Source organism: Erigeron canadensis, chromosome 3, assembly GCF_010389155.1.
Source record: "Erigeron canadensis isolate Cc75 chromosome 3, C_canadensis_v1, whole genome shotgun sequence".
NCBI classification, from domain to species: domain Eukaryota; kingdom Viridiplantae; phylum Streptophyta; class Magnoliopsida; order Asterales; family Asteraceae; genus Erigeron; species Erigeron canadensis.
Window position 1 is genome coordinate 45,337,658 of NC_057763.1, and position 27,213 is coordinate 45,364,870.

The 27,213-nt window shown below is 32.4% G+C and overlaps 2 protein-coding genes and 1 pseudogene across 2 annotated transcripts; all 3 read left to right on the plus strand.

Moving 5' to 3' along the window:
- Positions 1–9,811: 9,811 nt before the first annotated feature.
- On the plus strand, positions 9,812–11,353 carry LOC122593798 (CBL-interacting serine/threonine-protein kinase 12-like). The gene has a single exon (XM_043766249.1). It carries the CDS (start codon positions 9,812–9,814, stop codon positions 11,249–11,251), a length of 1,440 nt encoding a protein of 479 aa, XP_043622184.1. The 3' UTR covers positions 11,252–11,353.
- Positions 11,354–17,235: 5,882 nt separating this feature from the next.
- LOC122592230 (protein DOG1-like 4) lies at positions 17,236–17,889 on the plus strand. Its single transcript, XM_043764424.1, has one exon. The coding sequence runs from the start codon at positions 17,236–17,238 to the stop codon at positions 17,887–17,889; it is 654 nt and encodes a 217-aa protein (XP_043620359.1).
- A 1,359-nt stretch (positions 17,890–19,248) lies between these two features.
- Positions 19,249–19,630, plus strand: LOC122592231 (annotated as a pseudogene).
- The last annotated feature ends 7,583 nt before the right edge of the window (positions 19,631–27,213 follow it).

Consider the following 27,213-nt stretch of genomic DNA (forward strand, 5'->3'; position numbering starts at 1 on the left):
GTCAATATGCTTTATAAGGGTTTATAGAAAAGTATAAATCTTTTAGGCAAACTAATACGGAGTACCTAACAACAATAACACTGATATAAGATACACATCGAAAGTAATACAAACAAACTTAATCAATAATAGGAAAAAATCTTGTGGTCATATACAATTAATTAATTAAACCATGAATATACTTAGAAATCAAGAAAAAAACGTATATACGTACCTTTAACTCTTCAAGCTCTATCAACAAACCAATTTATTGTATATAGTTTGGACTCTGGAGTTTTGAGCTGAGTATATACATAACTACATATAGTTCACTGTTTCTTGTTAATTGTGAATTGCAGGATTTGCAAATCAAAGCTTTTAGCATTTTAGGTTGGAGTTTTTCAATATTAAACTTTTATGGTAATAAAAAAATAACCCAAATATAGATGTAAATTTCATGAATGATCTGGGAAAGTGGGAGGTGATCATCTTATGATGATAGTCATACTCGATAATCCTATCCTGAATATATAGGAACTCTAATAATTTTATAATCTTATACGAAGAGTTTACGTATGAGTAGGATAATATTTAGATATGTAGTAGGATAATATTTAGGTAGGTAATTATAATAAATAATTTATATCACGTATATGTAGGATAGTATTTAGGCAGATAATCATTATAATATTATCATAATATCTATTAAATTTATAGTTTTATTAATTTAAGCCAAACATGACAGGTGTCTTTAAAACCTGATGCCACATGTTGTTTTAAAAGATATGCAATCATGTTTTAGTTTATTAATATATATATGTATATATGTATTTATATGTATACTAGGTTTTTTACCCGCACGATGTGCGAATAAAAATGAACATGAACTAATATATAATAATACATTAAAGCATATAAATTTTTTAAGAAATATAATGATGTATAAAGCACATAAAATTTAACAACCCAATTACTTTTCATATTAAAAGTCGAAAAGAATTTGAAGATGAAATCAAAAACCAACTTTTAAAAAAAAATATGACAATGGTGTGATGTGTCGACACAATTATGTAATCTATATATGAAACTAATGTTGGTTTTTAGGAAACAAAATTAATTTTATTAATTTCATAATTTTATTTTTTACATACCAATACATATTTAATATTTTTTATTACATAAATAAATAAATATTGTGGAAAATTATAGAGATGACACATAGGATAAAATCTTATGTAGCAAATTTTAAAAATAGTTTTAAATTAAAGAGGGTTTTAAAAAGCTAGGATTCCTATTGTTTTAATATTTATATAGATATGTATATGTATATAAACATAAACATATAAATATAAATATAAATATATAAAAGTCTCTACGTCATGTCGTCATATATCCTCCAACCTCTACAATGTGACATTTCTAACATACGAATCAATTATATCACATTTTCATTTTACTAGTAACAAATTAAAATTCATAAACTTACACTTGTAAGTTGTAAGTTGTAACACACCAGCTTTCTAGTTTATACACCATGTCTTTGTTAATGTGCAAGAATCAAATTAATAACATGAAGACAAAGGTAGAAGGGTGCAGGTCACACAAAATGACACGGTAACTCGATAATATTAATTGATATATTAATTAGTTTGATCATAAAATAATTAATTAAACATAATTAAAGGGTTAATTATATTTAATTAGTTAAAAAGGAGGATTACAATGTGAAAATTGGAAAATAGATTTGGGCCCTAAAACTAAAGGGGCCGACCATGACAAAGGCCTTGTAAGCCTTTGTCTAACTTGTTTTCCAAGATTGTTTAACCTAATTAACCCCTATATATAGAGGGCTTAATTCTAGGTTTTGATGGTTAGACATACTTTTTCACATAAGCAAATTCTCTCATTTTTCTTCCTTGCTTTGAAGTGGCCGAAAATTCTTCCTTTTGAGGGGTTTCGACTTTGAAGTTGAAGGTTCAAGCAAAATGTTTGTTTGGTTTGTGATCGAGTACTAGCATACGTTATTCGGGGTGTCTAGTGTGCGATCGTAGAGAGTTTTGCTTTAAACCCTAAGCATTAATAATAATCTTGTTATTATTATTTTTATTGAAGCTTGCATAAGGTACACAACTAAATTATATTATTTGATTGCATATTTGTTTCGATTTCTTCCGTTGCGCTTACTCGTGATTATGTATGTTTATGTGTTCATATTCTAACACCTAATTCATTGTAAGGGTATGTATGTAAGCTATTAATTTCTTCAATCTTTTCCCATTCAAATCTAGTTTAATTATAAAATGTCTATATACGAGTATAAGTTTTGCGTAAACTTGTAATATTTGGTCACAAATATCATAGTCGACTTTAATTTATCGAATAAGGTTTCACCTTCATGTGCTCAAATTAGATTCATCTTATAAAGATTGATTTAGTTGATAGTCGTTGGGGGTGTTCGGAATAACATTTTTATATTAAATTTTGCGTTTAAAAATTGGGCTTTCATAATCATGTCCCAAACAATTTTTGGTACACACTTTTTTCAAATATTTTGCGTAACGTATACACATTAAGCATATAATCAGCTCAAAACGTAGATGAGCCAACATTTATAGAATATCAAAAAGCTAATGAGCTCTTATGTGCAATTAAGCAAATCAAATGTGTTTTTTTTTTTAATTTGTAATCTAGAATGCGGTACAATTACGTAAGAAGTAGAAGACAATATAAAGTCAAAAATGTGAATACACCAAAAAATGTGAAAGGATGAGGGCATCCCATGTCCTTTTCAATCACTAAAATCTACTTTTGTTTTTATATCTTATTTTATTAGTCTACAACACATATCGAATCATAACAATATCTACTAAAATGATGATAAAGACTACATAGTTCACAAGATTCAAGCTTTTTTTGACCATACCATGCATGCCATTATGTCAACCAATCAACTTTCCAGTAAATCTCTCAATCTACGTTCGGAGGATAATCATAAATCAACCTAATTTGTATGTCTAATAATTAACTTAATTATAAAATGATAACATGTGAAAAAATCAGGAAGCAAGATTAGGAAATAGAATTAGTGGAATCCACTTGTCAAATTCTTAAGGTTTTAAATTGATTTTTAGGCATATAAATTAGATTAATCATTTTCCATCTAAATTTGTATAGTTCAACGTTGAATAGATTCTCAATATGTTTAAACGCTAAATATGCAGTTGTTATAATCAATGAATTAAGCCGATGATATATACGATACAACACAGATAATATTCATAAGCGTGAGGGATACATGTTTATTCCAAAAACAACATTTATGTGCGACAATAAATGATAAATAGTGATAATTATAACCGGAAAATATGTAATCTTACCATTAAAAGTGCAATTTTAAGAAAAATGGGCTTTCTATTTGTAGAAGAAAAGTTGCTTTTAGCACTTTTATGGATAGAACAGGCATATAATTATGTTGGAAACTTGGAGGTGATATTTTATCATATTTCTGAATATAATTACCACTATGTAAAACATATTCAACAGCATATAACAACACATAGTTATAATAGAATTGTTAAAACAAACGAACATGGTAATATCATAGAAGACGATGGCCGGGGTGTTGGTGATGATGGATGGCAGTGGTGGTTATTGACGGAAATAAAGGAGGTATGTGTTGTTTTGGTATAGAAAAAGAGAAAATATTTTGTGTACGTGTTGTTTTGGTAGAGAGGAAAAGATAATGGAGATAATTGAGCTTTGTTTGAAGGAGGAGGGTAAGTTAATACTTTTTATGTCTTAAAAATTCTTAACTTTCAACACCACCCCTATAATTTTTATAAAGGACTATAGATTATAGATATATCACTTCTTTAATTATACACTTAAGTATTAATGTACTATGAGATAGTATAAAACTAAGGGAACCCATGCATTTAACACTCTTTGAATCAACTCGTTTCGTTAATCTACCACATTATTGTATACTTGTTATAGAAAAAGTACATGTATTTTACTGCATAAAAATGATCAATTAATTTTTTAGAAGATGGGGTATTTTATTTATCGTTTCTAAAACTAAAGAAGCACAATTCTTGGAGCATATGTGCTCAAAGTAAACTCCACATAGTCTCATTGGCATAAGTTTTGACAATAAGGATAAATCAACTAGTTAGAGTTATCCCTGTTTTTACCTTAGATCATAAGTTCAACTATCTGAAGTGACGCATTTTAGGAATTTTTATTTTGAATCACCTGAAATGAGATATGGTCAAGATCTCGTGATATAGAATACGTACAAAGCTTGATCATATGATGGTGAGGTGTCCAAAAAAAAAATAAATTTAAATTAATGATCCAAAGTTATCAATGTTGGACCAGGTTCGGTATAGTTGGGCCTCTAAAGTCCAAACTGAAACATAATCTGGATTCACTTGGCCCATTTTAATTTTTAAAAGATAGATCGTTGGACGACATCGTTTCAAGTTCAAAAGGAAAATAAAAAATGTTCAAAAAAAAAAGAAGAGGAAAATAAAAAGTTGTGCACAAAACAATGAGAACATCGATGTCCAAATGCATTTCTTTGTCTTAACAGGTACTTAAATGACGCATTTGCAAAGGGAAAAAATGGTTTAGATGTAGTCGCCAAGATGACTATTTGCCATGTGAAATTTATAAATCATGATAGACTGACACATAAGTTCAGGGGACTAACTAGGGGAAAAGCGTATGGACTGATAATACACACATCCAAAATTAAATGGAAAGTGATATATCTACAACTACTTTTAGTCATTCACAATAATATAAACATTGTACAGTTGTATACTGTGCAGTAAAATAGATGCAATTATTATAGATGGATAAAAAGTAATGTATATATATCACTCCCAAACTAAATACCTACCAAAAGTTGAAGTTTTGTAAAAAAGGTTCAGAATAAAAAAAAAAATAGATAAACATCTTCAAGTGGTAAATGAAAGAGTTAGATAATGTTCACGGGAATACCTTAATAATGCCATGTACATTTTGAGTCAAATACTACTCATCCTTCACCGGTAGTATGAATAGAAAAACTGATTGGTGTAATTGTATTAGGAGCAAGGGTGCAGTCGGCAAGTTTGTTTGGCCCTTTTTTTTTTGTTTCTATTGGCTTTTTGGTAACATTGTAGCATGTGTATTGACAAGTGCAATTGGCTCTTTTGACAAATAGTATCGGCTATATTTGGCCGATTGTGGCTTCTCTTTGGCTTCTTTTTTGTTCACAAAATCAAGTACAAGGACCCACTAATTCTTCTGTTTTTTTGTGTTTAGTAACATATTGCATTTTGGCAAGATTTTGGCATTACACCTTTCACAATGACAAGGTTTTGGCAAAAGTTGGCTAAGTAATTGGCAAAGACACGTGGCAAACTAGCCAATTTGTCAATGTTTGGTTCTCCACCTTGCCCTTAATTTGGAAGTCTTGATTTACTTTAAAGTTAATATTAGTCAAGGATTAGTTTCATCGTTGATAAATGGCAACAATTGTTCTATATTAATTCATAATAGGGAAGCGGGAGAAAAAGGCACAAATACTTCAACCACATTCGACGACTTCTACTCTCATCTTAGTTTAATTTTTCACGCCATTAATTCATAATGGGTTATACAATAATTATCGGCTTATCAAACGAATTCTTAGTCGAATACAGCTATAATATACTGTACATCATTGGCAATTTAAAATGGATGTCGTGTCCATATATCGAAAATATACATTAGGTTTTTCTTTTGTTGTTGTTGTTGCGTTTGGTTTGATTCTGCTCCAACTATATGGTTGGCTATTGTTGATGAAGTCAATTAGGTTGTAAATGTTTATTTTGGATTGATTCTACACCAAATTCTTCGATATCTTGTCTCTATTGAAGAAACAATGGTGTATAACAAGTTTAGTCAAGTAGTCAGCTAGTCACGAGAAAGTTTTAAAACCCATGTTACTATAGCCAGTCAGGCCACCTCTAGCAATATTATTTGTCACCTTTTCATCATCATGTCATAGATAACATATATTACATTTTACATTTCTCAATCATATTGAATTATTCTAATTTTTACCCATAAAATTAAATTCAAAACATATTTTTATATACACTATGATAAATAGATGGAATCCTGGTCACGCGACAGCAATGGTGGTAGTGGTGGTAGTGCGATGATAATAATAACGACAACAAGTAGTATAAATTATTAATGAGTAGGTAATTGATGTCTCACCAAATATAACACTTGTATGCAAAACTCATTTTTATATACATTAAGATAATGATTTTTGTGTATTAACCAATCAACTTTAATATAATGTCAACATTTTACAATTTCTCTTGAGTCGTGTTGGCTTAAAATCTGACTTCTGATATTTGAAGTCACGAGTTCAAATCCAAGTATATATATGTACCGGTATTTAATTTAATTTAATGCTAACATTTCTTAGTATTTTTTTATAGTCTATCTTATTTTCATTTCTTGATTGGAAACAAACACCTTTAATTCTTTCTAATTTATTTATGAAATGACCGATGCATACGACCCTAAAAGCTTTAGTTAATATGCATCAAAAAATCATAGTTTCCAAATAAAAAATCATCACTTGATTTTATGTTAAATATACTAATATAATTTTATAAAAACTTTAACTGTAGCTATTAGGGTTGTATAAAATCCATTTTCATTCGATTAGTTTTTCATGTATTATAATTATAATTCTTATATATACCCCGCACGATGCGCGTATTATTATAAGTTATTGCTCGATTAGTGTTGATTTAAAATATTTTGTTAACATACTGAAGGTCGACTAAGCATATATACCAAGAAATAAAAACGTCCATGCGATAATAGGTAATGAAAATTGATAAACTTGGAATGAAAACTAAAAAAGTACTACATATCAATATCAAAACTTTTATAAATTTGTTGGCCGTGCTGTAGAAATAATTTTATTAGAAGAAATGATGATCAACGAACCTTTTATTCTGCATAGTATCTCAAATAATAAAAGCACCATTTGTTATGATTTAAATCTTTTGTGACATTGAAACCTTAAAGTCAGTCTAATCTAGAATTAAAAAAAGAAAAAAATAACAACATATTATGAAACATTTAAAAACTAACAAATTAAATCACATAACTTGCATAGTGATGAAGAGGAGGAAGATTAATAAAAGTAATGGGAAATCATTTAAGAACTTTTTGTTTATCAATTTGTATATAAAGATAGTGTCGATCATACACTTTGATTTGGAATGAGGTGAATATATAAAACTAATCAATATATTATATCAAAACTAATGTCTTTTTTTAGGAAAAAACCAATTTTATTAATTTTAAAAATTTAATGTCACGTACATAATAAAATATTTACTAAAATTTCAAAATATGTTTAAGATTTGATTTCATTATTATATTATATTTGGGTATATATATTGTCAAATAAATATAGAGATGTCACATAGGATGATCCTATGTGACAATGTTTAAGGATAACTTTGAATTAGGGAGGATGACTTAAAAGGCTAAGATTCTTACTGTTTTAATATGTATATATATATATATATATATATATACACACTTCATATTAAAGCAAACTGACACATTTTTTTCCAACTAATCTATCTTTGAAATATCTACTATACTCTCCTACAAACAACTATCTCTTCCACTATTTTAAGTGATTTTCCTGTACTACCCTCTATCTATTTCCCAATGCCTATTCCTAATCCTTTATCCCCTCCTCTCTTGTTCTCGTCGGAAGCCTAATATAAAAATTAGTTTCATCTCGACGGCAACCACCATCAACCTACAAAACGATTGGTTTCATCTCTCCCGATCGCTCTGTCTCTTTAACTAAACCACCACCACCATAAATCACCATTCCTTACGAGCTTTTCAAGATACATCAAACCATCACCTTTTCAAAGGTACCGCCGCATCGTGCGGGTACCCGTCTAGTATATATATATATATATTGTAGCTGTTAGTTTAACTATGCATTATTATCATGACATATTTTCAAGTTCCTATGTTAGAATTGATAGACTTTCACTTTTATATCTATCAGCAATACCAAACTTTTATTTCTCGATTTGACAAAATTAGATTTTGATACCTTTTGATACACGAAAAAGTATAATATAGTAGTATCAAAAAATGATAATATTATGTTTCTATATAATAGTTGGTACTATATATATCTATCTATAACTCTTATAAAACAATAGTTAACTAAGCATTTTAAAGCCTTCTTGCAATCTAAAACTAATTTGAAAAATTGCACATAAGATTTTATCCTATGTGTCAACTCTATATTTTTTTAAAATCACGTCTATACCTAATGATATTTCATTATCTTTTTTATTCAACATTTATATGAGGTTTCTTTCGTTTTTTTATGGTGATTATATGAAAGTTTGCTCAGGCTGTTGGTTAGTTGGAACTCTCATCGCATTAATCATTAGTGGCAATATTTAAAGTTCATATGCTTTTTTATCACCACTAAATTATATTCATCTTATATGAGTTAAGAGCTTTGTATAATATCATAACTTTCTGAAAGAGTTATGTTAAAACTTTCGTTCATACCACCATGGAAATTATGTACAATTTTTGGTTTAATTCTTTTATCTTTTTTTGAATTTTATGATAATGGTTAATATAATCTCTTTTTTCTTTTGTTTTTTAACAATACAACTTTTCATTGTGATGATGAGAAAAATATTATGATGGCAGACGAAGAGTTAGTTCAAAACAAGTGTATATAACAATTAGTTTAATGATTGGATAATGAATACGTTATTGCTAATTTAATTAAGCGAAACTATATAGATTGTTCGTCCATATGTTTTTTTTACGATCATTATTGATCCATTCCATTAACTCATTTGTTCACATATTAAGCGTTTCATTAAATGTTTTTTTAAGCAAGTTTAACTCAAATCTCACTTTATTGAGCATCTTTTTAAAGCAGCCGCACATCGTGCGGGTAAAAAAATCCTAGTATATATATATATATTATCATTTTAAAATGAGAACAAATAAGAACACTTAAAAACTGCATTTTGATACATTAAAAGTCCATAAAACTGACATAGTGCATAACTAATTATCATTATTTAAGTGTTTAACAACACATTGATCCGTCAAAATCGAAAAAATCACGTTTTTTGTTGGATGCATCATTTTGATAAATATGCATCCAAGATGGATGCAAAAAAAAAACGTGATTTTTTCGATTTTGACGGATCAATGTGTTGTTAAACACTTAAATAATGATAATTAGTTAAGCACTATGTTACTTTTATGGACTTTTAATGCATTAAAATGATGTTTAAAAGTGTTCTCACCGTTCTTATTTTAAAAATGTTCTTACCGGAGTGTTACCTATCATTTTATAGATATCTGTCACATCAAATTAACTTTAAAATAGAATAATACGGTCATAAAATGAACCAGATTAATTCTACATACTTATTTAATGATATATTTCTTGTAAATATGGTAACCAAATATATTAATTTTTCTAAAATCAAAACTCCTCGATACTGATATACCACAAAATAACACTTAAATGAAAATATTTTCTTGATAAGGACTACAAAGATCTTTTATTTTTATTTGTTATATGTTATTCGCTATTTGGGCCCATATATATTCCAACCGAATTTCCCAATACCTTAATTTTGCCAACCCAAACCCCACAAAAAATTACAAAAAAAAAAAGAAAAAAAAAATACTCGTATATAAAAACACAAAACAAATATTCAACCGTTAACCCAAAATTCATTCTGAAAAAAACATGCCATCAAACACGCCGTCGCCAACAACCAGAAAACAAATCCTTCTCCGGCGTTATGAGATCGGAAAAGTTTTAGGACAAGGCAGTTTCGGCAAAGTGTACGTGGCAACAAATCTTGTAACAAACCAACTGGCGGCAATCAAGGTCATTGACAAAGAAAAGATCCTAAAAACCGGTTTGATAGCACACATTAAGCGTGAGATATCAATCCTTAGACGTGTTCGACACCCGAATATCGTACAGCTTTACGAGGTAATGGCAACAAAAACAAAAATATATTTTGTAATGGAATATGTAACAGGTGGTGAATTATTTACTAAAGTTGCTAAAGGTAGATTAAAAGAAGAAGTAGCTAGGAAATATTTTCAACAATTAATTTCAGCAGTAGGATTTTGTCATGCACGTGGAGTGTATCATAGAGATTTAAAGCCTGAAAATATATTGTTAGATGAAAATGGTGATTTAAAAGTTTCTGATTTTGGGTTAAGTGCTATTAGTGAACAAATATGTGCAGATGGTTTGTTTTATACATTTTGTGGTACCCCTGCTTATGTTGCCCCTGAGGTTTTGGGCCGAAAAGGCTACGAGGCCTCGAAAGTTGATATTTGGGCTTGTGGGGTTATTTTGTTTGTGTTAATGGCTGGTTATTTACCGTTTCGTGATCAGAATGTAATGGTTATGTATAGGAAGATATTTAAAGGGGAGTTTAGAAAGCCTAGATGGTTTTCGGGCGAGTTGAGTAGGTTGTTGAAAAGATTGCTTGATACTAGCCCGGAAACTAGGATTAGTATACAGGAGATTATGGAAGATAAGTGGTTTAAGAAAGGATTTAAACAGGTTAAATTTTATTTTGAGGATGATAAGATTTGTAGTGTGAAAGATGGGGAGGAGGGTGATGATGGTTGTATTGAGTATTGTTCGGATCAATCTTGTTGTGATTCGGAGAGTGAATTAGTTGATGGCAAAAGGCGGAGTAGTAGTAGTAGTGGTAGTGTTAGTAATTTGCCAAGACCGATGAGTTTGAATGCGTTTGATTTGATATTGTTTTCACCTAGGTTTAGTCTTTCGGGCTTGTTTGAAGATGTAAGTGAAGAATCAAGGTTTCTGACAAGTGAGTCGGTATCTAGGATAGTGAATACGGTTGAGGAGATAGCGAAAGGGGTTGGTTTTTCTATCAGAAGAAAGGATTGTAGGATTAGTTTAGAAGGGTCAAAAGAAGGCGTGAAAGGCCCATTGATGCTCACAGTTGAGATTTTTGAATTGACGCCGATTTTAAGAGTTGTTGAAGTTAAAAAAAGTTCAGGGGATAGAAATGAATATGAAGAGTTTTGTGAGAGTCAACTCAAGCCCGGTTTACAGCCTCTAGTGCTGTCGGGATCCAGAGAACCCTCACAGTTGCTTTCTAATACACCGAATGAAGAAATAAACGGGATTGAGTAATAAATAATAATTACTGTATAAGGGTATGATCTTGAATCTTTGATCTTGTTTATGTGTTAGTTTCTTAATGATAAAGTGCTAATATGCTGCATTATTTTTGAATCTTTTTGTTATTGCTGAATAGGCTAATTAGAATCCGAAGTCTGATCAACTATGCAATTGATTAGTTAGTCACAGAATTTGCGGTTTTGTGTTCTAAAAAGTGCCAATTTGGAGTCTCTTTGAGGATCTAACATATGAAGAATGAAACATTGTCCTACACGTTGATCTTGTTTTATAGGTCTCTTGATGCTAAATTATTGCTCATTGCTAGTAGTAAGACTTGTCTAATCTTGAATATCTTTATTGGTGGCCTAATTGGAACCCATTGTTTTATCTATGCTTTTTTAAAAATGCAAGTTAATTAGTTAGTTGGGGCCTATTGTAGAGTTGGCAGTTTTGTGCGTGCCACAATTCGAGTCTTTATGAGGATCTGCCAAATGTTCGGTGCCTTTTTAGTCGAATCTCCTACAAATACAATGCTGCACAAGGAATTGATACTTTCGTGTATAATCAAACTTAAGACAAGATTTATACGCATACTATCAGAATTTATAGAGGTAGGCAAATTGCTAAATCGAGTAAATAGTGTACGAGTTTATGATACGCCATCCATTTTAATAGAAATAAAGAGTTTATAAAGTGTTACTGTATAAAGTTTCATAAGAAGATTCCTGATAAATCTGTCTCACTTAGATCGTTTATTTTTCTTCTTGCTTTTTTGATATTTTGCCCTTCCTGAGTCCCAATAGGTGCTATTAGTTACCTTCAAGGCGACATTTACTAGCAATTTTTTCCACATTATATTCGCTGAACCTGAGGGTTTCTATTAACCTTGTGTAGTAATCGGGCCTAAATCTGCTCTATACTCTGTTTATATTCCTGGAAGCATATTAAATTCCTGGAGAATTGGCTCGTCATCATGAACTTTTAAGTCTTCTATGTATGCAAAACTCTGACGGTCTGACCTGCTAACTTTCTAAAATGATTTATCGATCTGGTGTACGTTTACATTTCAAATATTAAAATTAAAAAAAAAATGGTGGTAGAATGCAACCCATAAGTGTGTTTTAGATGCATACATCCTCCAAAATTGCTTTAGATGAAAGGAAAATCTAGGTAAAAAGAATGAGTAGAGAGAGGAACAGTTTTGAGGGTGGTTGTCGTTCCAAGCCAATGATCTCTGACAAAAATCCAACAACTTGTTAGCTATTATATACAATATATATTTGTGTTATATGTGTATTTATCGATATATAGAGACATGGAGAGACACAAAGTGATATATAAGAATGCATGAAATGAATATGAATATGAAGAACATATGTGATTAGTGATTACAATCGAAAAACGTGAAAAGGGATAAGTTTCATATGCTGGAAAACAAGTAAACTATTATTTTTCTACATAAGGGTAATATTGTCTTTTTGTTAAAATTTCCATGAATGAATTAATAACTCTAGTGCAAAAATCAGCCCTCTAGATTTAAATATCAATTAACTGAATTAAGTTATCAAACTAGGTTTATATGATATTTTTTAAGGGTTTTCCTAAACGAAGCCCAAAGACTTCCGTTAAATTGCATTAAATAATTGTACACTTACCATAAAATTCAAGAGTAGACTTTTGATATACAAACGTACAACTTTTTTATTCACCTTAAATAAAGCCATAAATACTTTATTTAGCATTTTCCTATTTTTAAATTTACGGGAGGATATAATTATGTAAAGTCGATTACATTTATATTCAAGTTCATATTGACATAGCTGATCATTCCTAAAGTGACTGAGGTGAGACATTTTTCAAGAAATAACCAGGTACTGTAATATGTCCAAATTTTACTAATATATTAGAAAAATAATTTTTTTTAAATTGGCCTCAGTATTTTTTCATTTATGATAGATTTTCACATATCATATTATGATTAATAATATGATACGATGATACTACTACTACTCATATGATGACATGTCAAAAATCGACCGGGATATATAGATTAAGTGATTATTGGTTAAAGTCCTTACTCCTTACCTTTAAAATAGAAGTCAAGGATTCAATTTTTATGTTCAGTTTTAAAGTAGTATTTTTACTTTAAATAAGAGTAAAGATGTTTATATCTCAACTTTTTCTATGCCGTCAAAACGATATTGAGACTAAAAACACATAACAAGTGAAATTGGTTATTACCTATATACCTACTTTAATTATCACTCCGTCCTGGGATTTCAATGGATTTTTTACGTTAGTGTTGGAGTGTAGAAGCTTGAAGATAGCTCTACGTGGACACCACGTGGTCCCTTATCATGACACGTCCTATTTCAATGGATTTTTTACGTTAGTGTTGGAGTGTAGAAGCGTGAAGATAGCTCCACGTGGACACCACGTGGTCCCTTATCATGACACGTCTACACCTACTTGGCACTTTCGATGACTTCACTTCCTATATATATATATGATGAATATGACTATGATCCGAGTCCTTGAAATTGAAAACGCCTTTACCTTTTCAAGTTCCCTCTATCTCTTGTGACTAACTTAAATCCATAAATAAAATATATATCTATCTAATAAATAAAAGTGAAATAAATCAATAATGGAGAATGGCACAGGATTCTATCATAACTCCTTGTAAAATTTTAACTCGTAATTAAGATGAATTATTTTGACTACATGATTTTAACATCTAAAAAAAATCAAAGAACTTAAGAAACTAATTTGTACACTTGCATCAAATAGAAGTTTGTGTAAATAGTTGACGTGGGACCTATGTTTGTCCGTAAATTGGTATTGTCAATGTAGATTGTTTCTCAATATATTACAGCATTAAGGGCGGTGCCAACGCTCGGCGAGGGAGCTCGGCATGACACCTTTGGTCTCTTATTGGCTCTTCCTAATTTTGCTCTCCCCCCACCGCTGAGTGAGGAAGAGTGGTTGGGGGGTTGAGTTTGACTTCTTTTTTTCTTAATAACAGCTCTCTATAAAAAAATATTAAAAAAAAAACCCACCTTAATTAAACTACCATTATCAAACTGATGTGTCATATTTTATACCATTTCCCACATAATTTTAGCACCAATTATTCGTAATTTTTATATTTTATATCCAACTTCCGATGCTTTGAGGTAGTGTTAAGTGTTTTCAGGTTAGAGAATGATGATATGGATGAATTGATTGATTTTGATGATATATGAAAGAAATGAGAGAAAACTTCAGTTGAAATCGATTGAAAAACAAAGAAAACAAAATCTGGGGCTTGTAACGCCCGTTAGCCAAGTAACGACTGTTAGGGATGTCTTATCTGTAATGTGCCATAACTGTCGTCACAAAGGAATGAGAATTGTAACGCCTGTTACATTAGTAAAGACCGTTAGGGCTTGTTTTGATAATTAATGCTAATTAAGGCATTTGGGGATGAATCTGAAGTCGTGTAACGGGCGTTAGTCCCTGTAACGGCCGTTAAACGCGATTTTATATAAATACTTGGGTTAGCGTACGAATTTTGGATAGATTTTTGATAGTTTTCTCATAGCTTCTATTGATTACGGATAAACAAGCTGTTAGGATTTTCAACTTTGGAGCTTTGGATTACAATCATTGTTGCTACTGGATTCTTTGCAATTCATCGGTATAATATGATTTATTCTTTATTTGTATGTTCTTCTCATTTAAATATGAGAGGCTAAATTCCTTTGCACCCGCTTGGATAGTGAACATGTCACAGGGTCGATTTAATGTTACTTGCAATTGTTGAACAAGATTTTTATGTTTAATCGAAGATCCGCATTTATTTGAGTTTTAATATTGTTTTTATCTTTTATTTTTATTGATTGATAATTGTAATTAGAAGTTCAGAAGAAATCTATGTCATTGTCAATTGATATATGAAACGGTTAATCGGTCTTTAATTAACCTAAAGTCGTTTGAGTTCGGAAGAAACTAGCGATAAAGATTTTAAACAATTAAATTCATTTTGAGTGTGCAAACACTTATGATAGAGGAATCTGATTAGGTGAATAAGCAGTTCGGGAGAAAGCTTTTAAAGGTTAAATCGTAAAAATCAACTTAGGTTCTTAATGCTTAATCGTTTTGAATAGAAACTAAACGCGGAAGCGATAACTATATTTTGAGCAATTAAAGTTTCAAGTATAACGGAAGTTCGTCTTGTCTATCTTTTAAGTCGTTTAACAAATGCAAGTAATGTTTAGACCCATTGATTGGCATGTGAGCTGATCCAAGTAGGTGTCCCTTTTATTATTATTGTCATATAAAATCATTTTTTCTATCGTTTGAAGACGATCCCTGCCCCGGTCACACCGGATTTCTTTCGATTAATCTTTCGGGATTACTAACTATTTTCTAACTAATTGCAAAGTGACAACTTGGTCACAAACCCCCCCCCCCCCTTTTAATTTGAATTACTTTATTTTAATAATTGCTTAAATAAGTCCTTGTGTTCGACCTCAGGTTTGCCAAGTCAACTATATTGCATATGATCGAGTACACCGCCTGCAGGTTTGTAGTAGACAGTAGTTAGATAATTCGTGATATAAATTTAAGACTCGAAAATACACATCACAAACTAAACAAGCACATTCTATTATTAAACAAACACATAAGTAAAAAAGACAATACAAGATAAAAACACGAAATACATTAGTTTGCTACGACTACTCTTCATAATCTTTTATTGACATACTTCCTATGTCACGGTAAGTGCTTTCGTCGAGCCACCACTTGTCGTGTTGGGGACATTTATTTGACTTCCCAAGTGGTTTTGTCTTCCCCGCAATTATCGTGAAACGATTCGACCCAAGTGCATAAGTCACCCAACGTGTGACCGACCTTAAAAACATCATCGATCACCCTCTTGACCTTGTTGACCCCCTATAGAAACAAAGAATAGTGCTCTTCGTGCTTCGAAACATTGCGGCCTGGGGCTTGTATTGCCTGTATCTCTTGCTCGCATTGTCTTCTTTTCTCTCGTAGGTAACCCATAACCCAAGAGAGTTCAGTTTAAACGGTGATGAATGCATGTGCGTTGCGGTGGTTAAACGGTGATGGTTTTGGGAATTCATGGCTGCACTGGTATTGGACTGCAGTGATTGACGACGGTGGGAATTCATAACAAAATTTAAATTTGGAAGGGGTCATTAGCCCCCCCCCCCCCCTTTAGGCACGCCCTTGGTTTAACGGTGTGTTTTTTATCTAATAGTGACGGTTAGCATGCTAGAATTAATTACATGTCTTCAAGTCTATGTTCGGTTGTTACATGACACTAGTTTCTTTCAAAGTAAATGAAAAGAACCATAAATCTCTTAACTCTTTATATATAATTATAACAACCTCTTTATGTTGGTAGCTAGATGTAATGTCTGCTTACATTTTTATTTCTCTTATACGATGTTAAGGTATTGGGACACAAATATCCATCAAAGATGTCAGTAAACGGTACCTTTTCTTTCCAAATACAAACACCTAGCTAGGTCGCATTCAAATAAAAACTTGTACACTATACTTAATAATTAACCACGAATGAATGATCATTATTTGACCTTCCCATATATTGTAACCATTGCAGGCCCCTTGATTAATGAAGTTATTTACAAAAAAAATAATTAATGTATATTAATATAAAGAGTGAGAGTGTGTATGTGAAGAGACTGGCCGGTTTGCATGAGAGTAGGGCGAAGAGGCATTTCACCCTTTGGCTAACAGCAGCGCGTAAACCATGCAACCTGCATCATCAGCCACGCATTTCCCCAAACTTATAGCGTGTCACTCCTCTATACTCCTACTATTCCCCCTCTCTCTCTTTCTCTCTCTACATGTGTGTATATATATAAATATATAAATATAAATTATAGAACCTTAAAAAAGCATCCGCCTCTAAATTTTGTTTGTTTTACTAACATATATATAAAAGAAAAAACAATTAATTAATGATGAAGAAAACACCAATAGAAGAAAAATTCTCAGAGTTCTACGAAAAGTGGGTATCTCAACTAGAAGAATATCTTAAATTTCTTGTCCAAGATTACACTCATCAATCCGATTATGAAAACTTAATAGCCAAACTCACTACCCATCACAAGAATTACTATAGATTCAAATGGGCCGCGGCCCATGAAGATGTGTGCGCTTTTTTTACCCCCGTTTGGTTAACCCCTCTAGAAAACGCTTATCTTTGGGTCACCGGTTGGAAGCCATCCGCAGTGTTCCGGTTCGTCGAAACATCGCGACGAACCGGGACTATGCTGGCTGACTTAACCGATGACCAGGTTAAGAAAATAGAAGGGCTGAGATTGAAAATAAAGAATGAAGAAGAAAAAGTTGAAAGAGAGATGGAGAGACAACAAGTTGGGATAGCTGATAGAAGGATGATTGAGTTGCTAGAGATGACTAGATCATGTGGCGGCGGTGATGCGGTGGCGGTGAAAGGGTTGTTAAGTGGGTTGGAAAATGTGATGAAAATGGGAGATTGTGTGAGGTTAAAGACTTTGAAAGGATTGTTGGATTTAATGAATCCAAAACAGCAAGTTGAGTTGTTGGCTGCTCAGTCTATGCTTCATGTCCAGTTAAGAAAGTGGCCGGGGTAAAAAATTGTGATTTCATAGAAAAAAATATTTGAAACTTTTTTTGAATTTCTTGTTGATGATCGATCGATATAACTAATATTAGTGTTGGTTGTATTTAATTTAACCTTAGTTTTTTGTTCAATGTACTACAGTATTAGTATTAGAGTATATTTTTCTTCTTCTTAAGAAATGTGCACGTAAGCAGATCACTGTTAGTTATTTTAAGGTTTCAATAAGAATCTTGACACATACGGATGTTAATTTGGTTTTAAATTTGAAATAACTTGTAGTATTTTACAGTGGTAATTTAACATATTCCCATAAAAATTGTGACATAAATAATTTGGTCTTCTAATTAAAAGGTAACATTTACACAAATTCGATCGACATGAATGTATAGTACATGTAATTTATTCATAATAAAAAATCGTATGTACCATTAATTAATTGTTCGATATATGGATGGTACGTACGTACTAGATACTCCCGAACCGGTTAATTAGTACATTATTATTCTAAAAAACGTACTTGGAGAGTGTACGTACGTCATATTATGTTGAGAAGGTGATGGTGTTTTCTCCAATCTTAACTTTAGCCCATATCTTAAGTGTACGAGATAGCATGTGTTATTGATATAATCAAATTGAAGGGCTAAAGCGTATTTTGCATGAAGATGAGGGGTCAAAGTAGTATGGGTTGTAACTTCATTATACCCGTTAGTGTACTGGATTCAGTAACGGATAGCTTCTCATCCCTTTTATAAAACACAGAAGCAGATTATCACTAGTGATACGTTTCTTTCTTTTGAGAAATTCCTTCAAGAATATATCACAATGTAGATCCCTTTTATTTTTCGTTTTTGTTAACAATCTGGTTACTAACCATCAGATTTGTGTCTTGTAATTAAGATTTATCAATTAATGGGTAGTTTATATGACTAGTTACTTAAATCTCTTCTGTTCTTGTTTCCTTTTGATAATCTTTTCATGGTATCAGAGCCAGGTTATGTATTTTCCGATTAAACATCTTTGAATCAAAATCTCTCTTTCAATTTATTAGGGTTCTTGTTTATTTCTTTTATTTTTATCTTTTATTTCAAAAAATCAAAGATATTTTTCCTATTTATTTTCAGGATCTGGTGTTTCTTTTTAATTGAGTTTATTATTATTATTATTATTATTATTATTATTATTATTATTATTATTATTATTATTATTATTATTATTTTCATCATTATTATTATTATCTGTCTTTATTACTTACTCTCAATTACTACTCAATCCTTCATAGGGTTGGGGTTTCATTAGCGCTTTGATTGTTTGAGTATTGGAGTTCATGCTCGTGTTTGAGATAGGTTGATTATATACAATCTGCCATCCATTCTGTTATAAGCATCAGAAAGAGCTCTTTGTGGCTGCTGAAGGAATGTATACAAGTCAGTTTGTGTTATGTGGCGAGAAGGCGAATTTGATGGTTGGAAATATGTTGCCGCTTAGAATCATTCCTGAAGGAGCTGTTGGTTGTAATGTGAAACATGATGTTGGTGATCGAAGGTCTTTTGCTAGAGCTTCTGGTGATTTTGCTATTGCTATTAGTCATAATCCTGATATCGGTACCTCTAGGGTCAAGCTTCCATTTGGTGCCAAGAAAATCGTTCCAAGTGGTTGTCGTGCTATGATTGGTCAGGTTGCTCAAGGCTGGTTATGCTTATCACAAGTTCCGTGTGAAGAGAAACTGCTGGCCCAAGATGATGACTTTGTAACCCTTGAAGGTTACCAGACTGTATTACTTGGATCACTCTTTATAGGGTTACCCCACTGTGAGTTTATTCAAAAAAAAATGAAAAATTCTTTTCTTCTTTCTTTCGCATTAGGCATTTTTGGCTGGGTTAGAAGTACCAGCATTTGTTTGAGCGTGAGACAGGGAGAAATACAGGGAGAGACATCCCCTGTTTGCTTGTTTTAAGTGTTGCATTTAGGCATCTAGGTTGTACATATGTGTTTTCAGTTCTAGTTCTGGTTTGTTTCTTGTTACTGTTTGTGTTTCTTGTTCTCGTCACTCATATTGCTTCTTCCGCGGCTTCTGTGGTCCTTTTTTAGTTTTCATCTTTATTGCTTATTTGTTTCGTTATTTGTGCCCTTTTTGTGGTTCTTCATCTGGTTGTTAATTTCTATGTGCTTCAGTTATTCACTATGATTGAACTAATGTCCTTTCTTATTTGTTGAATATTCGTATAAAGGTTTGGTATGCATGTGTAACACCCCGAGCTAGGCTCGAAGTGCACTGAAAAGCATGACACAAGATGGAATTATCGTAGAACGAGACTATATGAATATAAAAGGATTCCGTGAACCCAACAATTAGTTTTCAATGTCACAAAAGCATAAGGAGCATACAACCATCAAGAGTTTACAAAACAATATCAAAAGATGGCTCATGATCCTAAGCGAGGTCCCATCAACGGGTAATGAATCACGGATCCATGGTCATAGTCCAACTCCTAGCAATGAAATCAAGCTCTTGGATTCTCTTGGTTACCTGAAAAGTGTACTAAACAATGTCAACACTAGTTTGGTGAGTTCGTAGGAATGAAGGAACAAGAACACGTACCAATGCCACCCGTCACATAAACAAACATAAAGAACAAGAATTTAGACTTCAATTAAGTATCTAACGTGACCATGGTCAAACACATGCACACAATGTCCCTCAATTGTTCTCATGTCATCCATAATTGTCGTCAAGTACGTATCGTACCCGTTTAATGTCATCAAGCACTAAAATGCCCGTTTGTATTGTCATCATGCCCCTCCTTGTATTCATTGCACATAAATTGATCATCTATGACCATCATTGTCCACACATAACCAAACGCCGTGTGTATATACTTCGTATGATACTACTTTTGAAAGGCCCTTGATGTTTATATATAGGGTCACCCGCAGCCTTCCCACCACATCTCCAACCTTTCAAAGGCATTATCATCCTTCATATATACCCAACTATCCTAAACAACTCATCATACATACACAAGTAACCATACAACGAATCACATATTTGCATGTCTACAAAACCATCACACAACATGTACATCCATCACACACGAAGTACACTTTTCAGCCCGACTCTTAAAAGAGTAAGGGAAAACTACGAAAACTCACCTTGCTCGGCAAAAGAGGCTAATATCAAGTTAAGATGAGATTATAAGTGATCAACTTGCTCCACGCACCCACAACCTAAGAACGTATTCAATATTTGCATTATTAGCCAAAACGAAGCTTTAACTAGGTTCTTAGCTAGGTCTCATGGCTTGGAAAGGCTTCCGGGACTCGACAAGGTCACTAGGGGGGTTATATAATAGTTTAGAATCAAGTTGAAGTCGTCCCAAGGTTGCCTTGTCCTCAAACAAAAGTTATACGTTTATGTAGTTTATGTTAATGCCTCGAATTAGGTTCCAAAAATGACGCTCGACTTTGAACGACTCGTTTGCGATGTACAGAGCACCAATAAAGTCTTAAGAGTAGATTCCGGAAAGGTCGGGACGATCCTAGGACATTAGAAAGGAAGCTAGGAATCAACTAGGTGAAACTGGGCCCACTGCGTTGCATCAAGTGGACTGCGTCGCAGTCTTGATGTCGAGGATTCTGCTGCTTCGCAGCTTCATTAAACTGCGTCGCAGTCAACCCAGATCAGCACCAGCATCAGATTTACGAGCCAAACACCCCCAAAACACCCATTTAGACCCCATAGTCGACCAAGGAGGATCTAGGACTCGATTTCAAGCTTGAATCCACACATTTGGACATAAACAAACTCAAATGAACACAACCCATTCCAAGATTTCATTTCAAAACATCAAATCTAGTTCCAAATTAGTTTTAACCCATTACAAACCCTAATTCGACCCTTGGCTCAATTTGAGACCCAAATTTACTAGAAATCAACTAGAGACAAGTTAATAAACATAAAATGATGATTATGAGATGAGTTTCACTTACCAAAACCTCTACAATAGCTCAAATCCGAATTTGACCTAATTGAAACTTAGTCTTGCACTTTGAAACTTTAAATTTTTGATATGATGTTTAGATGAGGAAGAAGTAAATTATTCTTACATTAAATTGCCTTGAACAACCATAGATGGTGAATTAAATTAGAGAGGGAGTGAGTTTGAGTGTATTTAGTAAGGTGGGAGAGAAATGATAAGAGAAATGAATGAATGGATGAAGAGATGAATGGGTGGGGATAGGGTTGGGTTATCTTTGATGGGTCATAGGTTGGGTACAACCCATGGATAGGATCCATATTCATCTACTAGTTAAAGTTAAAGGTTATCTAAATGAAATCGATTAGCACCAACTAATGACCTCGACTAGTACATAACTCTCGAATCGAACAATAAGTTGACCCATATGAACACATTGCACCCAATTGGACCTCATATTGCACTAGAACATATATTGATTAACTAATACTTAGTCAAATATACACATAGTCAAAGAGTCAAGAATCACAATTGTTACAGCATGTTTGTATGATTGATTCTGGAAGGCTTTATAATTGTTGCCTGGTTAGTATATTAATGTGTTGATTAGTTTAGGTCTTGCTCTTATGGTAGTTTTGTGTATTCTTATGTTCTTAATGGGATGATAGGATGATATGGTGATGGTATTTGATACCTGCTGCGGGTGCTTGTTCTTTTTTATGTCCTTCTGCCTTAGGATGGTCCCACATTAATGTGTCAACCTTTCATGGTTTGATTTGTTTTTCCGCTGGTCATTTGGTTCTTTGGTGTCTCTATTAGAGATTTTGCGTGTCTTCCATCTATATGGTCTGTTTTATCTCAATAATTCGGGAAGAAGTAATCCAAGGTCTAGTCTGCCAATTTTTATGTTTACATCTCTTAGTTCTCTTTCCTTTCTTATCTTGTTGAGTTTTGGTCGTTTGAGTTAAGCTTATGGATTACTTGTTCTTTGATCTTTATCTCTGAAGTTGATTTTTTTTTTTTATTAATGCTCTTGTACTTATTAACAGTTTATGGTTTAGCCTGATGTTTTATGAGAATATTGACCGTAATTTGGTTTGAGTTTTATGATTAACATATAGTTGACTGTTTGGTCTTCAATTAATCTGTAAACTACAAAATAGCCTACGTCACATAGATACTCATATTGTTTCTTACACATGTTAAAGCTAGAAGGAAAACTAAAGTATTTGATCACATTTTATCTTCTTGTTAATGACATATTTGTGTTTGATTATGCTTGATATGCCCTTGTTTGATTTGATGCGGCTAGTTGCAAAGTTGTGTTTTTCGCATGGTGTGTGTTTTATATAAATTTAAGTTGATGATTTTGATTTCTCTGTAGTGTTAATATCTCTATCTTGATAAAACTTCATTGAGTTATTTATAATTTTGTTGATTTGCATCCTTGTAGTATTGTTTGGTTGTGTGTATGTTGCTCCACTTTTTATGATTATCTGATTATTTGCGATGCTTAATATGACCAATTTGTTATATGTGGATCTTAGACCTCTCGTAATTGTTCACCCGACCCTTTCCTTTCTTTTTTTCTTCTCTTTTAACTCTTAACTTTTAAACTTATCACCTTTTTCTTTTGCATTCAAACCTTTAATCCTAACCTTTAACCTTTAATTTTCTTTACCCTCTTATCTCTATTAACCTTTAACCTTTAACCTTTATAACATTCCATTTCACCATATATTATCACAAACATTTAACCATTTTTTATCACTTTTCTTTACCTATCCTCTTCACCTCCCCTTTACAAATTGTCTTATGATCCTTATGTGTTGTCTTCTTATGATTTGGTTGTTGATTGGTTATTTGGGCATTCTTAGCCGCTTATGGCAGCCCTTTCTTATATGTTTTGGGCATTCTTAGTCTTCATGACGGCCCCTCTTTTTTGTCTTAGTTGATTTGTGTGACTGTTTCTGTTTGGGTTGTGGTTGTATGATTGTTGTTTAGGATTATTTACCTTGTATTGGTTGGAAAGTGATTTATGTTTTGACCATGAGACTGTAGTCCAGATTGGTGCAGTCAATGATTGGGGTTTTTTTCTTATTTGGGTGTGGATACAAAGTTCACATTCGGTAAGGTGGTTTTTTACTTATAAGAAAACCGTTGATTGTTTTTCTTTTATCTTTACAATATGTTTGCAAGGTGTTGGTTGTTTATTTGGGTTAAAATTGCCTTTTTTTTGTGATGAGGTCATAAAAGTTTCCCTTAACTCAAATTAGTCTTTATGTTCTTTGCATGTTTAGTTGTTTATTTTACTTGTGAAGTTGTAAAAGTTTTTGGTTAAGTTGGATTAGTCTTTATATTCCTCACACTTATGGTTGATTGGTTGTCTGATGTTCTTTTATGATGATTATATCTTATGTTTATATGTCTGATGCAGACATTTCTCTTATGATGTTATAGTTGTGATTTATTCCTTGTTGGAAGGATTCTTTTTGTTGATAGTAATGTTTATGACATATTTTGAGTTGTTTCTTTGCATTTATGCTACAAAATTAACATTGGTCGTGCTCAGGGAAGTTTCCTATATCTTTGACTATTATCTTACTGGTTTGTGGTTTATCTTTTCAATCTTACTGTTAGATATTTTTTGATATTTAATCTATTGTTGTGATCTGTTAGTTTACCATATTTTTGGTATCTAACTGCAAGATTGAGGGAGGGATATGAGTATCTAAGGGTAATGTTGAATGGGAGTGTTCTATAAAAAACCATGTTGGTAAAGTTGAGCTAGTTAAAATACAAGAAGATTTGTTTTGTTATGGTCTGAGGTTTGCTCAAATCTTTAAATCTTAAAATTTTGTCTTTGAATTCCAAAATCTTTAAATCTTAAAAATCTTTGAATTCCGTTCACTCCTTTTTGTTTGGATACCTATTTAATTTTATTACTTTTTGGCTCTCTGTTGGTTTGTTGTCTTCTTTGCAGAGTTTGGGCTAGCTAGAACAAGGAAAAAGATAACTACAGATTTGTAGAAAATGTTTAGTTTCTACATGGATTCATGGAATGTGGAAGCTTAAAAAGTAGTACCTTGCTTCCTTAAAACAAACTGGTCAATGCTCTTCCACCGAGCATCAAGTGTGACGAGCAAGTGCTTAAGCCAACAAGTTACTTCTGTGAGCCTTCTATCGACAATTTTCTACCAGTGACCAGTGAAGTGCTCGAGTTACTTAGACCATCATGTTATTGTGCTGAACTTAACACGAAGATGTCTTCATTGAAGCTAAACAGCCCAGACAAGCCTTAACTCGTTGGTAACGTATAATTATGAGCGACTACACTTGCTGCCACAACTTCAGCAGACCACTGTCAGTGAAGTGGCACTGGTCAGCACCTGATGTGACCAGCCGTTACTTAGATCAGCAAGAAACACTTCAGCGGGCAGGTTGCATCAGTGGGTTTTCTCAGCCAATTTCCATCAGTAATGAAGCCTTCAGCAACCTTTCAGTAAATCTTTTCAGCATTTCATTTTCAGCGACCAGTGATGAATCAAATTAGTCCACCAGTAGTTACTTGAATACTCCAATGAGTTGCTTAAGTTCATAGCAGATTTACTACTTCATCAGCAACCCTTTCTTCTTAGTCTATGAACTGGTCATTGCTGACCGATCAACAGCTCTTCGTCAGCAACACAATTTAAAAAATAATAATAATACAAAATAAAAATAACCGATTATCTTTCAAATATTCATCTTCTCAATTGTTGGCTATTGGTTTGCCCACACTCAGTGCACTTGGGGTGAAAGACTTTCGGTGTGACTAAGTGTTCCGGCCTTGTGACCATTTTGTATTTGACTAGAGATCTTACCCCCTTCCATTTGTAACTCATAATTCCTGTTCTACTAGGTGAAGGAAGTAACTGCCGCTAAGATTGTGGGGGGGTGTTGAGAAGGTGATGGTGTTTTCTCCAATCTTAGCTTTAGCCCATATCCTAAGTGTACGAGATAGCATGTGTTATTGATATAATCAAGTTGAAGGGCTGAAGCGTATTTTGCATGAAGATGAGGGGTCAAAGTAGTATGGGTTGTAACTTCATTATACCCGTTAGTGTACTGGATTCAGTAACGGATAGCTTCTCATCCCTTTTATAAAACACAGAAGCAGATTATCACTAGTGATACGTTTCTTTCTTTTGAGAAATTCCTTCAAGAATATATCACAATGTAGATCCCTTTTATTTTTCGTTTTTATTAACAATCTGGTTACTAACCATCAGATTTGTGTCTTGTAATTAAGATTTATCAATTAATGGATAGTTTATACGAATAGTTACTTAAATCTCTTCTATTCTTGTTTCCTTTGATAATCTTTTCATATTAACTAGCTACACATGTGACCGGCATGACAATATAAACTGGAATATTGTACTCGATCCCTTTCTTTAATTATTCAATGTATGAATTGAAATTTCTCTTTCACATGGTGCGTGGTCACAATGTTGTTCATGAATATTTTTTGATAATATATATATATCGTTCAATGATGGGGATGGTTGGATATATCTGATTGACTAGCCACGTTTATATTCAGAGCAACAAGTCAAAATTTGTGACAACGGTCAAAATTCGTTTCCTTGACTTCCATGGGACGGACAATAGGTCAAGACTTCCATGGCGAATTTCTTTTATTTCTATTTCAATTTCAAGATGTGAACAATTATCATTCGAATCAAACATTCGTTGAACTAGCTAGACTTTACGATTTGATATGCTAATCCGGATGCTAGTAATTTAACATACACAAATTAACAACTATGTTAGTACTATACACTTTCTTACCTTCAACTTATAATGCACGTGTGCGTAATTCATAACATTATTCTTTTGTATAATAACATGATACATCCGCTACCTTGAAATTATCGCAATTACTAGTAGTTTGAGTTTTGACTATTATCATTCTTGTCTCTGCAAACTACACAGCCAAAGTTTGTATTTCGCTTTAATTAGATTTTATTAAATATTAAGCTGGTACAAGTTTTTGGATTTTAAAAATCAGAATTTACAATATACACGATCAGAACCACGGAGAATTTTTATTATTTTTTTCCCAAAAACATTAAATTGATATGAGAAATGAGAAGTTATTGTTTGAATTTTAAAGGATTGTTGTATACAGGACATTACACTTGAATAGGCCCAATTCTCAAATGTTACCTGTTTGGGCCGGACATATAAATACATATATATCCAGTTTAGTTGGGCCATATTTACACTTGATGCCTATGAAAACTAAAATTTTGATCTCATCTTTGTCGTGTTTAATTTTTATTATCAGCAAATTATATCACATATGTTTTTTAGAC

What these genes read in the sequence shown, in the direction of transcription:
- LOC122593798 (XM_043766249.1), top strand. Translation starts at nt 9,812, where the DNA reads ATGCCATCAAACACGCCGTCGCCAACAACCAGAAAACAAATCCTTCTC.
- LOC122592230 (XM_043764424.1), top strand. Translation starts at nt 17,236, where the DNA reads ATGAAGAAAACACCAATAGAAGAAAAATTCTCAGAGTTCTACGAAAAG.